A 15,456-nucleotide genomic window follows, 5' to 3' on the forward strand; every position below is an offset into this window, starting at 1 on the left:
TTACTCACTGTAAAGACCATTCAATCCCTTTGGAGTACCTTGAAGGGGGCTTCCCATTTCCATACTCCGTGACTTTCTAGCTTCCCACTCTGAAGCCTTTTGAACGGATACACGTCTCGTTTTAAAAGGCCTTGAAATTGAGCTACCGCCAAACGCTTTCGCAAGGCTAGCAGCTACCGCTTTGGGAAAACTCCCGCGCCAGAGGTCCGCCTTTTATAGCAACGTGATTACGCCACCTCGTTGCGCGTGCGCAATCATGGCGGCGTGACCACGCCCAGGCCTGTGCTGGGACCCAGCGTCCGCACTGTAGCGGACGCCTTTACGGAAAAGGTCTAAGCGCGGCTAAGTGAGTGGAGTCCCACGGAGTTACGGGCCGCGGGTGGGGGCCCTGACTGTCCGAGAACGGCGCAGGTGTCCGCAGGGCCGGCGGGTGTGGGGAGAATGTTGTTAACGGGGAAGGGCTGGGGTGATGAGGAAAGGTCGTTGAGTCCTGAGCAGGAGTTGGAGTGGTCGGAGGATTGAGGACTCTCAGACCATGGGGATCTTCGGTTCGAAAGGCAGTATTTATCTTGGGGTTTGCCTGGAGTGCTGATGGCGGGCTTACGGAAGAGAAGTTACCATGGACTAACTTTCCGGGATTTCCTTGACGCTGCAATGTTTCCATTGGGAGGAATGCGGCGAGGAGTGGCCTGCAGTGATCTTAGAGGAACGTATCTGTAACTAGATCCTTGCGGGCGGGCCTGGGGAGGTTGCTGTCCGCGGTGCTGAGCAAAACACAGCGGTTCCTTTAGAAGGAAACCCGATGAGGGCAGGGCAGTGTTTCCTTGGCTGGGCTCAGGGCCCTACACCTCCATGCATGTACACAGAAGGAAGAGCTCAGTCTGTCAGCGCTGGACACTCCGAGATTAGCGACAGTATTTAATTCATAAAATTTAGGAAAGCCAGTGCTTCACCCGAGGAAAGAATTTCATTCCTGTTTTTTTTCTCCCTTAGGACAGTCACCTTTGGCTTTTGCACCCAGCCAGATGATTTGCCTTCAGGCTCCCAGCCTTCAAAGTACTGCACTTGATCTTTTATCAGTATTGATCCAGGCTCTTCAGTCAAGGTGAGCTTGCTCATGTGCCATTAAAATGGGCTTTCCCAAACTCCCCAAACAGGACTCCTGAGCACGCAGGGTACAGTGAAGGGAACAATTGTGCTTTTCCACCGCAGTTACACATGAAAAATACTTTCTTATTTGGAAAAGAGATGGTAGAACTGGGCAGTCTTCCAATAAAAGAAAGACCATGAGTTTCCAGTTGGTTCTCATACTTGTTTGCCTTTCTATGTGTGTATGCACATGCATGAGAGATGGTGTTCCTGTGTTGAATTTTACAGAGTGGATTTTTTTTCTTTCTGTTGATTCAATAAAATGTTTACTAGTCTTAGTACCAGCTGCTTGTTTGTTTTCAATTCAGATTAAGGTTAAAGTGTGAGGAAATAAGAGGAAGAAATGTGAAATGTTTAGTTTACCTGATTCATGGTGTTTGGGGATGCACCTGGCATATGAAAAGCTGCGCATCGTAAATAAAAATGGGTTTAAGTGCATTCTCTCATTTTATGCATTACATCTCAATTTTTATTTTTCAATTCTGAGAGAATCAATGGGTTGAGGTAATAAAACCATCAACTCTTGAAAAGCTGAGGATATGTAGAAGTAACTGTACATGTTTTTATTATTTAGCAGAAAGCTTATAAGGCAGCTTTGACTAAGGATGACTTCGTTGCTTGCTCAAGAAATTCGCCTTTCTAAAAGACATGAAGAAATGTAAGGTTTTTTTTTTTTTTAAAGGCTTATCTAAATGAATACATTGTGCTGGCTTTCTTAGTGAAATATTGTGTGAACAGACTTAAAAATCTGAAAATGTGTCATTTAAATTTTCTAACACTTGAGAGATTTGGTATTAGGGAACGTCACTGTCTCTTAATAATAAAGATTAAAAGGGTTATTTATGTTGTTTTTACTTTGCTTTGCTATTACCTAGATAAATTTACCCTTCTCACCTTTCTAGGTTCCTCACTGGTATTTAATGGACTTCTCTAAACCTCTTACCCATAGCAGGCTTGGTTTAATGGTCTAATGTTGCTGTCTTCAAACGTGTAATACTTTTTTTTTTTTTAAAGGAGCCCCATATTTTCATTTTGCATTAGGCCTTACAAATTATATAACCAGTCCAGTACTTATATTGATATCAACCATGTCCACCTCTTTCTGTGGGCTCTCATGTTTTCTTTAATTAATTTCTTTTCTTCAGTTCATTACCAGGCCCCCTTCCTTGGCTTTCTAAGGTATTTTCCTTATAAAAAATGTTCAAATTACTCAATTTTAATTCTACCCTCATGTATTTTTTATCATCTGACATTTTTTTAATTAATCATTTAAGAGGGCCAAAAAACTTGTAAAATGATGACTTGACCAATGAGACGCTTTTTAAATATATAAAACAAAGCAGTTTGATAATTTACTTACAACTTTTTACATCTTTCTTCAATTACTGTTTCACCTTGTTGTGAGTATGCATACATACACACAGCCTCTCACTCATATATGGAACCATCATCTTTCTCTTGGAAAAAGAGGAAAAAAATATTTTTATTGCTTCTTCAAACATATGGAAGTTTAGCGCAATTCTAAATGTGTAACATGAGATTCAGGGGTATTGAAGTGTTAAGCAGAAGGTTTCGTATAGCAAGTTATATCAATGTATGTGTGTGGGGAGGTATATATAAGTATGTGTACAAAGGGATATGTATTACAGTTTGCATTTTCACCAAAAAATTAAAACATGTTTTAACACTCTAAAATAATTGCAAAGACCATAGAGGCTAAAAAAAAAAAAAAGAAAAAAACCAGAAGCATGTACTTACAGTAGATACGTTAATGAAAATAATTTTACCCATATTTAAGACTTACTGAACTACCTTAATTTTCTACTGTCTTAATAATTGACATAGTAGTTGGCTTTCAAAATACGTTGAACTTGAATTGAGGTGTAATTAAGAAATGTACTTCCATATTGAACAAGCTAAAATGTTCCCTTAAAAAAAAAAAAAAACTTTATATAATCTTCCTTTTTTCTAGAGTATCACAAAGATTAATGTTACTTCAACAAATGGAGAATAAATTTCTAGATGAAAACAAGGAAAAGGCATCTCAGATACAAGCAGCTCAAACTGCTCTTAAAAGGAACCTTAGTCTTTTAAAGGTAAGTTTCATTGATTTTAGATATTTTCCCTCACCTATGCAAAAAAGGTTTTAAGTGAATTTCATAATTTTGATGTATATAATTTGTTTTGAATAAAATTAACGAAGTACCACCTAGTTTTTAAACCCATGTTAGATAAGTTGCATATGGATTCTCATTTTTTTAATGAAAAAAAAAAATGGAAGTTTGCTTAAGCTAAGTGTTTTTAATCAACCAGAAAAATCAGTGACCACAGAAGGAATTTAAAGGTCACCTTTGTGCAAGACGTAATAAATTTAAGATACAGCTCTCTATCTTCTTTTATTTATCGGGAGATTCTAAAACCCCATGAAGTATCTATAATGTTTTTAGATCCAACTCAAAACTATCCTCATAAAAACGAGAACAATTTGATTTTGCCCTATTGGGGCCACAGTCAACACACAGAATTCATATATAACAGATAACAGATTTCCCAGATCTCTCTTGATAGTGATGGAGGAGGTGGTCAAAGTATGTGATTGCGCAGGGCCTCACCATTTGGCCAATGTGCCCATTTGGAGTAAAATCATATGTGTAACATTTTTGGCTGCTTGCTATACTTTGCTTCCAGAATTGTATGGCTTCATCCATAATTAAAACCCTAAAGTTTGCTTCCATTCAAGCTTCCAAGAGATCCTATGACTAAAACATTTGGTAGTAAGGCTATATTATTTAAGTTATAAAGCAGTGTTTTCAGTTTTTTATTGTTAAATATTTTCATCGATAGGCATGATATAGTTATCTTCTGTAGTCACTAGAGGATAAAGGAAGAGGGAAATTCAGTTATCTTCTCAGCTTCTGGCAGTTTGATCCACAGTAATTTAAGTCACAGCCATAGTGCTACCAAAGCATTCTATGTTGCCATATGTCTTACTTGCCCAATGGTGTTTGCAATATTTATTTTTAAATGGAAATATATAGGATAATCTGGAATTTGCTGTGAAAATTCAGAAAAACTAAATTAGAAGGCTTGAAGGCTTGACTGCTACCTACCTACAACAAGTACAGGTGTTATTCGGATTTTTCAAGTTTGTCTTCCTTTTAGTGAGCAAGTATTTGGTGAATGCCCGGAGTCCTTACTACTAAGCTAGTTCTCAGCAGAAGGTGGAGTCAACAAAAGAATTCAGAGTTCTTTACACCCAGTAGCTCATAGGCTTAACTGATAACCTAAGGTTGAGGTTGTCACACACAAAGTAGGAGACCTTGGGAGATCAAACATTCAGTTACGTGGAATCCTCAGCACTGTGGGACTAAGTATAAAAACTCATCAAAAGCTAAAATATTCTAACAAGTCTGACAGTGGAAGCTAAGCTGGAACGGTGTTTGAATAGGCACAAGGTAAGGTATTCCACTGCATTCTTACAGAAGAACCAAGCCCAGAAGAATGAATAGCCCAATTAATGTTCACGGGACCCTGAGCTAACTAACTACCTCGTAAAGCCACAGGAAGCAAGGTTGGATAGATTTTGTGAGACCCAACTGAAGAATCTGAGACTTGATATATAGGGATAATACAGTACTAGACATGTTTGAGCAAAAGAAAACTAGAGACTTACATAAGAAACATATGGGTATTTAAGAAAAGATTCATCTCCTATTCCGATGCAATGTGATTTGAAGATTGGAGAGCTTAGATTAAAGAAGAATAGCTGAGAAATCATTGTCCTATCTAGAAGGAAGATAATGAACCTAGTTTCATAGTCTTTTGGTATGGTTTTTCTCCCCTCGATAATAAAATGTATTCTCACTGTAAAAAACTTGAAAGCGTAAAGAAGATGAGCTAGCATAGTTGTTGTTATTGTTTTTTTAATCTTTATTTTGAGAGAGAGAGAGCATGAGCAGGGGAGGGCAGACAAAGGGGGTGGGGGGAGAGAGAGAGAGAGAGAGAGAGAGAGAGAGAATCCCGAGTAGTCTCTGCACTGTCAGCACAGAGCCCAATGAGGGGCTCGATCCCATGAACTATGAGATCATGACCTGAGCCAAAGTCAAGAGTCAAATGCTTAACTGACTGAGCCACTCAGAGCCCCCTGAAATAGCTTTTTTTCCATATCATCCCACCCAGATAGAAATTAGTATTTTTTTGTATTTTTCCTGTCAGTCTTTTCATAAACAGATACAGTGTGTTTGCTGTTAGACATGCAGTCTCTTCACTTTTTTTTAAAACATACTTCCAATATTTGTATATGCAATTTTTTTATCCTGCTTTCCCTGTTATCATTTTGTTTGAAACTCTGTAAAGAGATTATTGTGCAAGTGACATAAATAAGACTTGATCACAGAATATTCAGTTGGGAGCAACTTTGAAAAGCATATAGATTCAGTTCTCATTGAAGGTTATACTTTTTTTTTTTTTTTTAGCATAAAAACTTTTCTTCAAGATTAAAGTAAAAATGGACCTGCTTTGGCCTAAAGCCCCACCCATTTAGCCCTTCCTTGTCTGCTCTATTGTCACTCTAAGGAATGGTGAAAACCACTGACCACTGCTATTGCCTTAATTTAGAGCTGAGGAAACCATAAGGTAACTAACTGCTCCTAATACCCCTGGTCAAGAACAGTTTCAGTTACATCACGATATGTACTTAAGACCAGAATACACCTTAAAAATGCTTCCACTAAAACTTGGAAGCATTCTTGTAAAGACACTAATAACAATATAAGGATGCGCTCTATCAGCATCCATTATTTGACCTTAGTGTTTCTTATATTGGTCAGAGCATCCAAATAACAGGGAGTAAGCCTTGATTTTTGGAAAGGAAGATACAACACTAGTATTTTTAAACGATATGGCTGTATATGTAGACAAGCCAAAGTTGTTTTAAAACTAGTATTAGTTGAGTAAAATTAATGGATAGAAAGTAAACATAAAAATATCAGTAACAATCCTATAGATATACTTGGAAAATAGGAGATCACATTCACATTAGCAATGAAATTATAAAATACTTGGGAATGCTCTTAACAGGGGACTTACATGACTGTTACAATTACTACATTTCAATGGGAGATTCAAGAGAAAATTTAAATGGAGACATATGCCTTAATCCTGATGGGAAAACTATTAGTTTTTAACTATTATTTTTATAACACCAGTTGTCACAAAGTTATGTTTTTTAAGGTTTATTATTGAGAGAGGGAGAGAGAGGGAGCATGAGTGGGGGAGGGGCAGAGACAGTGAGGGGACAGAGGATCTGAAGCGGGCTCCTCACTGACAGCAGTGAGCCCAATGTAGGGCTCGAATTCATCAACTGTGACATCACAACCTGAGCTAAAGTTGGAGGGTTAACCGACTGAGCAACCCAGGCATCCCACAATGTTATTTTTAGTTTCAATAGAACCCCACAAAAATTTCACATCAAACCCAACAAAATTTCTCTAAATGCATTTGGAAAAATAAATTAGCAAGAGTATCAAAGATGTCTTTAAAATGGGATGATAATGAAAAGACTAATCCCAAACTGTTCAAGCATATTAGTAAAAGAATGAACATGAATTTAAGCAGAGAAGAAAACTCACACTGAGAGTTTAGTCAGTAAGTATCATAGATGATAATGGATTGTTAGCTTGTTAGTTTCCAGAAATGAAATAAAATGAAATGTATCTGCCTTTTAAGAACAAAATTGATTTGGAAGAGAGAATTCTGTTTCCATAAATACTTCCAGGATGTAAAAGGTCATCTCTTTCCACCTCCTTCCTTACCCCCACCACCAGTGACAAAATTGATTAACCCAAAAAGTCAGTTTTGTGGTAGCAAACATCATCTTGTGAAGAAAATGAACAAACATTCCAGGGTGAGAAGGAACAGGAGTGTGCTACAGCAGACTAGAGATATGGCAGGTGCTTCCCATAAGGTGCATCCCGGAAGCCTTCTTGGGGTGGCTGCCGGTCAGAGCCTTGAACCAGCTGCCCCCCAGGATGGCCAATAACTTACAGGACCCCATCTCTCCTCTTCCCTACTCACATTTCTCACTTTCTCCAAATCCAGTGAAGAGCGAGTTTAACGAATGCTTAAGTGCTGCTTGTACCAGTGACCCTGTATCTCATGCCTAAGTATCTTCTTTTTGCAATCCCAGAAATTGCACCTTGAGCACATTAAACGATTAAACCCAGCCCATCCAGAGCTGGCATCACTGCATAGATTTATAGGGAGATATCCATTGCTGGGTTGAGAGGGAGGGACAGGTCTAGTGAGGGGAAAAGAAAGAAATCGCAGTACATGACTTTTTGTGCTCACAGTTTACCTTTCCTAATCATGAGTCAACTCATTTATAGAGGCTGCTGAGTACTGCCATAGAGTAACATTTACACCACCATCCATACTGGAAACTTGTTTTTTAATTGTTATGAAAAATTGCGAACCTATGTAGAAGAGGAAATCGAAGAATGAACTTCCATGTGCTTATCACCCAGATTCAGTAATTATCAAAACACAGCCAACCTTGTTTCATCTACACTCCTCACCTTCACCCCCAGCCCGCCCCTCAAATTATTTTGAAGCTCATCTTCAGGCATGCCATTGTGCCATCTTTAAACACTTTGGTGTACATCTATTTCAGTGTTTGTCAAAGATAAGGGCTATTTTAAAGTATAATCGCAATACCGCGATCAACTTAAGAAATTAACAATTCCTCAAATATTCAGTTGAGATGCCCGTCTCCCATATTAACTTTTTAAATATTTTTAAGTTTACGTATTTATTTTGAGAAAGAAAGAGCACGAACAGGGAAGGAGGGAGAGGGAGAGAGAATCCCAAGCAAGCTCCTTGCTGTCAGTGCAGAGCCTGATGAAGAGCTCGAAACGCTGAGCTCAGACCCTGAGATAACCTGAGCAGAAACCAGAAGTCAGATGCTTGACAGACTGAGCCACCCAGATGTCCCTCCCTTATTAACTTATCAACATGGTTTTACATTTGTTTGAATCAGGATCCAAATAAAATCCAGTATGTAATTGACAGATAGGTTTCCCTAATCTCTAGAAGTTCCCTCTGCCCCACCCCTTTCTTTTCTAACCCCCTTTGAATTTCTTTGTTGAAGGAATTGGCTCATTTCTCCTATAGAGCTTCTCACAATCTGGATATTACTAATTACATTGCTGAAGTATCATTTAGTATGTTCCTCTATTCCCCATAATTGACATAGATTGATAGGATGAAGTTGTGCTGTGCAACAGAAATATAACACAAGTATTATAAAATTTCCTAGTAACCATTTTTAATAAGGTTAAAAGAAACATTAAATGAAACATTAAAATTTTCATATTTCAAATATATTGCTCCTGAAAGTTAGTACATACCTTGTTCTTTTTTCTTACTGAGCCTTCAAAATTCAGTGTGTGTTTTACATTTCCAGCGCTTCTCGACTCAGACTTGTCACATTTCAAATTCTCAGCAACCACATGTTAATGCTCTGCATTTCTAGAGACCTGATCACATTCAGGTTCAGTGTTTTGGGGGAAAAACACTTTTGTAATGACTGGTTGTCTCTCCTTCTGGAATGTTAGCAGTCACTGGTGATCGTGGCCTACATATGCTTATCAGGGCTTGCGAAAAGTGATATTGGCATTCTTCTATTCCTTTTTATTCGATTACTGATCATTTACAAGAAGATGAACCTGCCCTCAGCAGATAGTTGGTTATACTGAAGTACATTTCCTATAGGAACAAGCATGATGAGTGCTTGATTCTTTTCTCCGTACTTAGTTTTCAAAAATAACAGGTTGATTCTCTAGTATCCTCCAAAAGTGACAAATTGGTGTTTTTAAATATGGCTGCAGTGTTCAATCTGTATTCCCACTGATGCTCCAACTGTCCCATTTTTACCAAGTGGAAACCTCCAAGGTAGCTCGTGAATGCCTCTGACCTGATCTTAACAGTCCTTGGTAGTTTACTTTCTTTCTGGTACGATGATATCTATCAGGTTAATCATACGCATTTGGAATTGGCTTTTGCTCCAAGGAGCCCTGGATCCTTTTGATAGGAATGTATATTTAGAGCCCTTGATCGGGTGTTTCTTACAACTTTTTTTAAAGATAAAATTGAAAAAAAAAAAAAGATAAAAGTCAGCAAGAGCTCGTATCAATAATTCCATTTCGATCACATGATTCCAAGACTTTTAACTTAAAATCATCAACCTTTAACTCTTTTTTCCCCCTCAAACCAAAAATCTCAGTTCACAAGTAATTTCCCAGTACCAACCTCATAGTCATTTACTGTATCCCGTGATATAGACACCACTACCAGCAACAGTATGATTACAGACTATGGCTCTCAGTCAGAAACTTTTTACAATTCTTTTTGTCCTTGGGGTACATCTCACTATGGATGCTCAGTCAAAATACCGTGTTCTAAGACCACCTGATGTACTTTTTTCTTGATGTGGCTATGCCACCAAATAGACAACAGGTTTGTTTCCTTTTGTTTTCAACTTTTAGGGATTGCTTTTTCATTTGTTCTGTAACTATATCAATTTTTCAATGATATGTATCAAGTGACAGATCTGTAAAAAACAAGATAAAAAGGTCTAGTCAGGTAAGTCTACCCTCTTTTCACCTGCTTTTTTTCTTCTTCCCCCCAACCCCCTTGGGTACTTTTTTTTTTTAAGCTTTTCATTTATACTCAGGAAACTTTTGACACCTTAATCATTTATTTATGTAGTGAATATTTAAGTGTTTAGTACATGCCCCGCGCTTTATAAGATTCTCAGATGCTTAAAGGTAGTAGTAAACATAGTCCTTATCATCTCGCAGTGTATAGTCAAAGAGAAGGTTCTTCATTGAAAATAATATGATATAACTTGCTACAGAAGGTAGAGATTTTTCAGTCAGGCTGAGGAATTCATATTTTGTCCTCTGTGTAGTGGGTATGTTTTTTTTTTAAGTAGGTAAACACATATTTAAAGTAGTAATTTTAGCAAAACTAATCAATTTCATGAGGTTGAAATGAGGCATCGTCTAAGCCTGGGTCCAAGTCATATTTGTTGAACAAGTACGTAATAATAAGGCCATAGCACAGGATGGCATGGACAGACTAGAGGAGACATCCTGAAGGATCAGTCTACGGACCTTTGCATTTTTAAATGTCAGGGAATAAGAAGAGTTGAAGATAGAAGATGCAGCATCGGTGTCTGGGGGAGGAGAACTCCCACTCTTGTATATTCAGTACAGTCGGGAGGAGTAAGTGTCGTTTTATTAGGTTGAGGAATAAGGGCTGGGAAGAAAAGTTATCTGTCCCTCTACATTAAGAGCTGAAGCTAGATAAGAGGCAGTCTTGGAGAGAGCGAAAGTAAAAAGATGAGGACAGATGTCACAAATCTTAAGAAAGCCCACACTTCAGATTAGGAAGAGAAAAAAGGAGCCAGCTAAGGAGAAAGAGAAGTCGGAGGCAGAGAGGTAAGCAAAACAGCTAAGAAAGTAAAATCTCACTTGAGAAAGAAGTTCTCTGGAAGGGTGATAATCCCTTGTCGAAATGCTTCGGAGCTGACAGTCAAGTTACTCACAACAGGCCTGTCTTACCAGGCCACAGATCCCTGCTCACGTCTACTCTTTCATTGCAAATCTGCTCTTCTAGGAGAGAGATTCAACACCCTTACTTTCTGGTCTTTAAGGCAAAGGTTTATAACCTTGTCTATAGGTGCAAGTGGCACCTAGATCTACCACTAACAGTAAATTTAAAACTCTTCTAATAATGGTGTAAATGGAGTTAGGATTCTTTTGTTTGATTTAGAACAGTTCCAGGACCTTGTACAATCTCAGTGCAATCACAGAAGAGTTAATCTTCACTATTCAGTGTAGCATCGGCATCAAAAGCTCTTTAGCATGTGTCTCAGCTACAAACTTCTGGTGGGGAATAGACAGGGCTATTAGATGGGCTTTTGATCCCTAAATTGCTGGTTTTCCCCTTCAAATCACCTTCTTCTAGACAGCAGGTGCATTAATGGTTGTGCAACTTTGGGGAGTCCCTTTAGGGAATTTCCTGTTTTTCCCTTTTACATTTCACACCCATTCCTTGCTCCCGCCGCTACCATCTGCTCGCTCTTTTCTCCTGTTCAGCATTGGATTCTTCACACCCCACTCCCACGCCCTTTTCCATCGCTCTCCGTCTGTCCAACAGCCCTGTACTTGGATTGCTCCAATGCTTGTACATGGATCAGAGAACTTTCTCTTTTCGATCAACTCACTAAGCTCAAAGGAGAGACAAAATTTACACAGCCTTGAGCCAAGGCCTCTGTGAACTCGACAAACATAAGCAAGCACAAGACAACATAGGTGCCAATGTGGGGAGCACGAAACAGAGCTCAGCATTTCACTAACGACTTGGAATGTTCTACATTTCTGGGCATACACTTCATCCACATATCAAGGTAACATCTTTACCAGAGTATGAATTAAGTGTAATTAATTACCCTTGTGTTTCTACAACCATAAGAGCAAATGCACACACCCACGAATTAAACTACAAATTAAAGCCCAGTGCTTAAAAGCCATCAGATGAATGATGCACAACGTAGCAGTAAAGCTGGCCATCGAGACTGCCCTAGAAATCTAGTACTAAAAATCTAGAGTGTAGTGAAAAGGCTTTTGCTGCAAAGTATGGAGGTACCTCATGGTCTTTCTTTTCAATATGTGGAGAATTTGCATGAATACAAAATAAAAAGAACACCGAACAAATGAAATGTGTGACATTAATATACCACTTCCATGATCTGGCCCAGAACACTTCACTTTTAAGGTTAGTGCAGTGTCAAAATATCTGTTTTTAGGGGCGCCTGGGTGGCTCAGTCGGTTGAGCGTCCGACTTCGGCTCAGGTCACGATCTCGCCGTCCGTGAGTTTGAGCCCCGCGCCGGGCTCTGGGCTGATGGCTCAGAGCCTGGAGCCTGCTTCCGATTCTGTGTCTCCCTCTCTCTCTGCCCCTCCCCCGTTCATGCCCTGTCTCTGTCTCAAAAATAAATATTAAAAGAAAATTTTTTTAAAACACACAAAATATCTGTTTTTAGTGTCGGAATATTTGACCGTTTTATCCACCTGGCAGTTTTGAATGGTATTAGGGCTAAGGTAGTATCCTGAGCAGTTTTATAAGAAAGTCCATTTTTCAAGAATTATTGCCATTTACTATTTTAAATGAAATGGAAGACCTTGAAAGTGCTCTCGACACTACCCCCACTTTTTATTTTAAGATAAGAAGGCTCTGTTCTCGATCTGAAACTGGTTGCCTAGCCAGTGATCAGTCTCCTACCTCAATGACCTTCCTTCAGTTCAGACTGTATATCCAGAGAAGAGTTGAGAGATTTGGGATATAGATGTTGCTATTACAGGTGCCATTTGTATGTGTTATGTAAATACATTTTGTTTCTATAATATTGATACCTATCACAGGATATAGAAGCAGCAGAAAAGTCTCTACAGACCCGGAGTCACCCAATTCCATCACCAGAGGTGGTTTCTCTTGAGGTGAGAATCTTAAAGATCAAAAGTATAAGAAGAGACCCCATGCTGTTATGAGTACATTGTAAATTAACTGTGGTTCTATGTATGTATTTCCCAGACTTATTTATTCAGTAAAATAAACAAGATATGTCTGATTGATCCTTACATGTCCACAGTGCTGTGCTTTGTATGTAGGTGACTGATAAGTGTCTTGATGTTAAAAAAAAAAAAAAAGTGTCACATGAAAATTTTCTTAAAATCCTCTATCTTTTCATCTAGAAACAACTACCCTGTTAAACCATGAGAGACACTATGCACTAAATCTTAAGATGACAGCATGCCTAACCAAAGTGCTTTTCCTGTTGGCTAATGTTAGTAGTTTAGTCCCTTCACCAATTTTCAACCAATGCTATTTCAATGCATATTATCACGCAGTATAGTGTGGCTTTTGTCTGTTTTATTTTGCTCAGTTCAAGAACAGATTGGGAAGATTGTTGGCAAAAATAAATCCTACTTGGTATATGAATATATCTGTGATGAAAGGAAATTTACTCCATATAGAGTAGTTTAATTTTATATTCCTAATGACCTTTTTCAAATACAGTTTGCTTGCTGCCTAACCAGAGATGTGAATAGACTCAAAATTAAAGGATGAGAATTTGCCCTTCAATTTTCTGTGTCATCTAGAGTAATAAGAAGAGGCAGTGATCAAGGATAGAAAGAACTCTGGTACAAAGTTGTGCCTTGGGCATGTCTTTTTCTTTGTTGAATTCTCCAATACCTTGCTCTGGCCTATACGGGGCCCACACAATAGGGGTTAATCCAGCCATGAATGGTGGAGAAACTCCCAACCACAGGCGATGGTTGGTATTTTTCTGAGCTAGTCTTGCACAGCAGGATGACCTCTATTTTAAGTGTTTCAGGCTACTTCTCAGACCACATGCATAGATAGATAGATATGTAGAACCGCTCACCATTTTCAACTTTCAGAACTCCTGTACCTTGTTAATGTGCAGAGTGGATCATTATGTGTTAATGCTATGGAATTCTTTGGTTGAATTTCCCAAAATGAGATTCATAGTGATAATCTCCTATAAAATGCCCTGCAAGGATAGAGATTTTTGGTAGTTTTCTTTTATTTGGCTTTGTTAGAGCAGTCATGCAAAAAACCATCAAAGCGTCTAGAAACTATATGGTGATCTTTGCATGAGCCTCTGTAGCTTACAGACTTGCTATAGGCAGGCCATTAATATAGTATCTCAATTTCTAAGCCATTTAAATGAAAAGCGGTTACATTATATTATTTTTTCTCAATATAAAAAAAATTGGGAAGAAATTACAATTTACCATAACGAGTGCTCTTCTAAAAGGTATAATGGATGCATATTTTAAATGTTTCTCCCCTTACAATTAAGGAGTCCATTCACCTGAATCCTGCACTGGTTACATTTCAGTTCCTGAGCTCATCGCAGGTCCAATCTTTTTAGGTCAACTATAAATCAGTTGTTCATGTTTAATCATTTCATTGTAATAACTTCAGTACACGTAATCATTTGGTAGGAGATTTGGAACAGTAACCGAAAACATTTAATGATTGTAGCCATAAATGATTCCACTGGTAATAATCACAAGGTTGGCCACAAGAGGGCGTGTAAAATCACAATAAAATCCTAAAACCTGTAATTCTGCCAGGCTCTGGTTTTACTGAGAAATTTGAAAATTAACACTAGTAAGTAGCCAGATTTCTTTCTAAAATTAACATAAAATATTCTGTAGAGGAAGTGCATTCTACGTCTATGTGTGCATGTGTGTGTGTGTACACGCATACACACACTTCAGTGAATAAACATTTAGACTATTATGAAGAGCCAAGTTCAATTGCTTGATATGCTTTTTTACTTTTGGATGTTGTTTTTTTTTTTTTTTTTTTTTTTTTTTCCAGACTCTTTACTGGGCATCAGTAGAAGAATATATTCCCAAGTGGGAACAGTTTCTTTTAGGAAGAGCACCATATCCGATCGGTGTTGAAAATGAAAATGAAGCAGAAAAATACCACTCAAAATGAGGCGCAGTGATAACTCCTTCACATGCTCTTTCAAAAGAACCTGTTTAGTACAGCTGAATATTAAAGAATATGCAGATCGTTTCAGGAACTTTAGGAATCGAGTACGTTCCCAGTGTCCCATTACCTTCTCAATGATGGTCAGGATCTGACAATCTGCTGACCAGTCTCAGGTTGTCACTTTGAGACCTACTAGTAGTTCCAGGTCAAGAATTTGCCTTCTGCCAAATCCATGGAAGTGTTAGTGTTAAAAGCTCATACTGAAAGGTGGACTGTTTATTAAATAAGTTGCTAAATAAGTGTGTGTGTCTCGTTTTAAGGAAAAAAAAAATCATTTACAGCCATTCTCATCTAAACAGTAAATACTGGTTGTTCTGATGTTACATTTTCTAGAATCATTTTGGTTATTTTATTATGGGGATCATGTTCAGCACAGGATCAAAGTGGGTGTTGGTCCATTATTACAGTTTCTTCTAACAAGTAGAAAAAATAGAGACACTTAAGCTGCTTCAATATAATATTTATTAGAGAATGGATTTATAGGATTTTGTCCTTCATAGATAATCAAACCTCTGAAAGTTCTGGGGGAAATAACTAAACCATCAAGCATTTGATAAGTAGCCAGTTTCAGGAAGGCTCAGACTTGGTTCTGAAAAGGTCCCCTGTTAGAGCTGAGAATGGTTATTGGATTTTGACTTGGTTATTTAAG

General features: G+C 38.2%; 1 protein-coding gene across 5 annotated transcripts; it reads left to right on the forward strand.

Annotated features, from left to right (window-relative positions):
- Positions 1–233: 233 nt before the first annotated feature.
- CA2H3orf14 (chromosome A2 C3orf14 homolog) lies at positions 234–15,046 on the forward strand. Of its 5 annotated transcripts, none has more exons than XM_045496948.1 (5): positions 234–346; positions 994–1,105; positions 3,122–3,245; positions 12,635–12,709; positions 14,628–15,046. In XM_045496948.1, the coding sequence occupies exons 2-5, from the start codon at positions 1,026–1,028 to the stop codon at positions 14,748–14,750; spliced, it is 402 nt and encodes a 133-aa protein (XP_045352904.1). In that variant the 5' UTR covers positions 234–346; positions 994–1,025; the 3' UTR covers positions 14,751–15,046. The 5 variants fall into 5 exon arrangements, with proteins under 5 accessions (XP_045352904.1, XP_045352905.1, XP_045352903.1 ...); XM_045496949.1 differs by having other exon boundaries at positions 253–330; XM_045496947.1 differs by having other exon boundaries at positions 286–411.
- The last annotated feature ends 410 nt before the right edge of the window (positions 15,047–15,456 follow it).

The sequence above is a fragment of the Leopardus geoffroyi genome, chromosome A2 (assembly GCF_018350155.1).
Source record: "Leopardus geoffroyi isolate Oge1 chromosome A2, O.geoffroyi_Oge1_pat1.0, whole genome shotgun sequence".
Taxonomy (NCBI): domain Eukaryota; kingdom Metazoa; phylum Chordata; class Mammalia; order Carnivora; family Felidae; genus Leopardus; species Leopardus geoffroyi.

Excerpts from the sequence above, each read along its gene's own strand:
- CA2H3orf14 (XM_045496948.1), top strand. The coding sequence starts at position 1,026 with ATGATTTGCCTTCAGGCTCCCAGCCTTCAAAGTACTGCACTTGATCTT. Across the intron at positions 3,246-12,634 it reads GGAACCTTAGTCTTTTAAAG|GATATAGAAGCAGCAGAAAA; the intron begins GTAAGTTTCATT and ends TACCTATCACAG. Across the intron at positions 12,710-14,627 it reads CAGAGGTGGTTTCTCTTGAG|ACTCTTTACTGGGCATCAGT; the intron begins GTGAGAATCTTA and ends TTTTTTTTCCAG.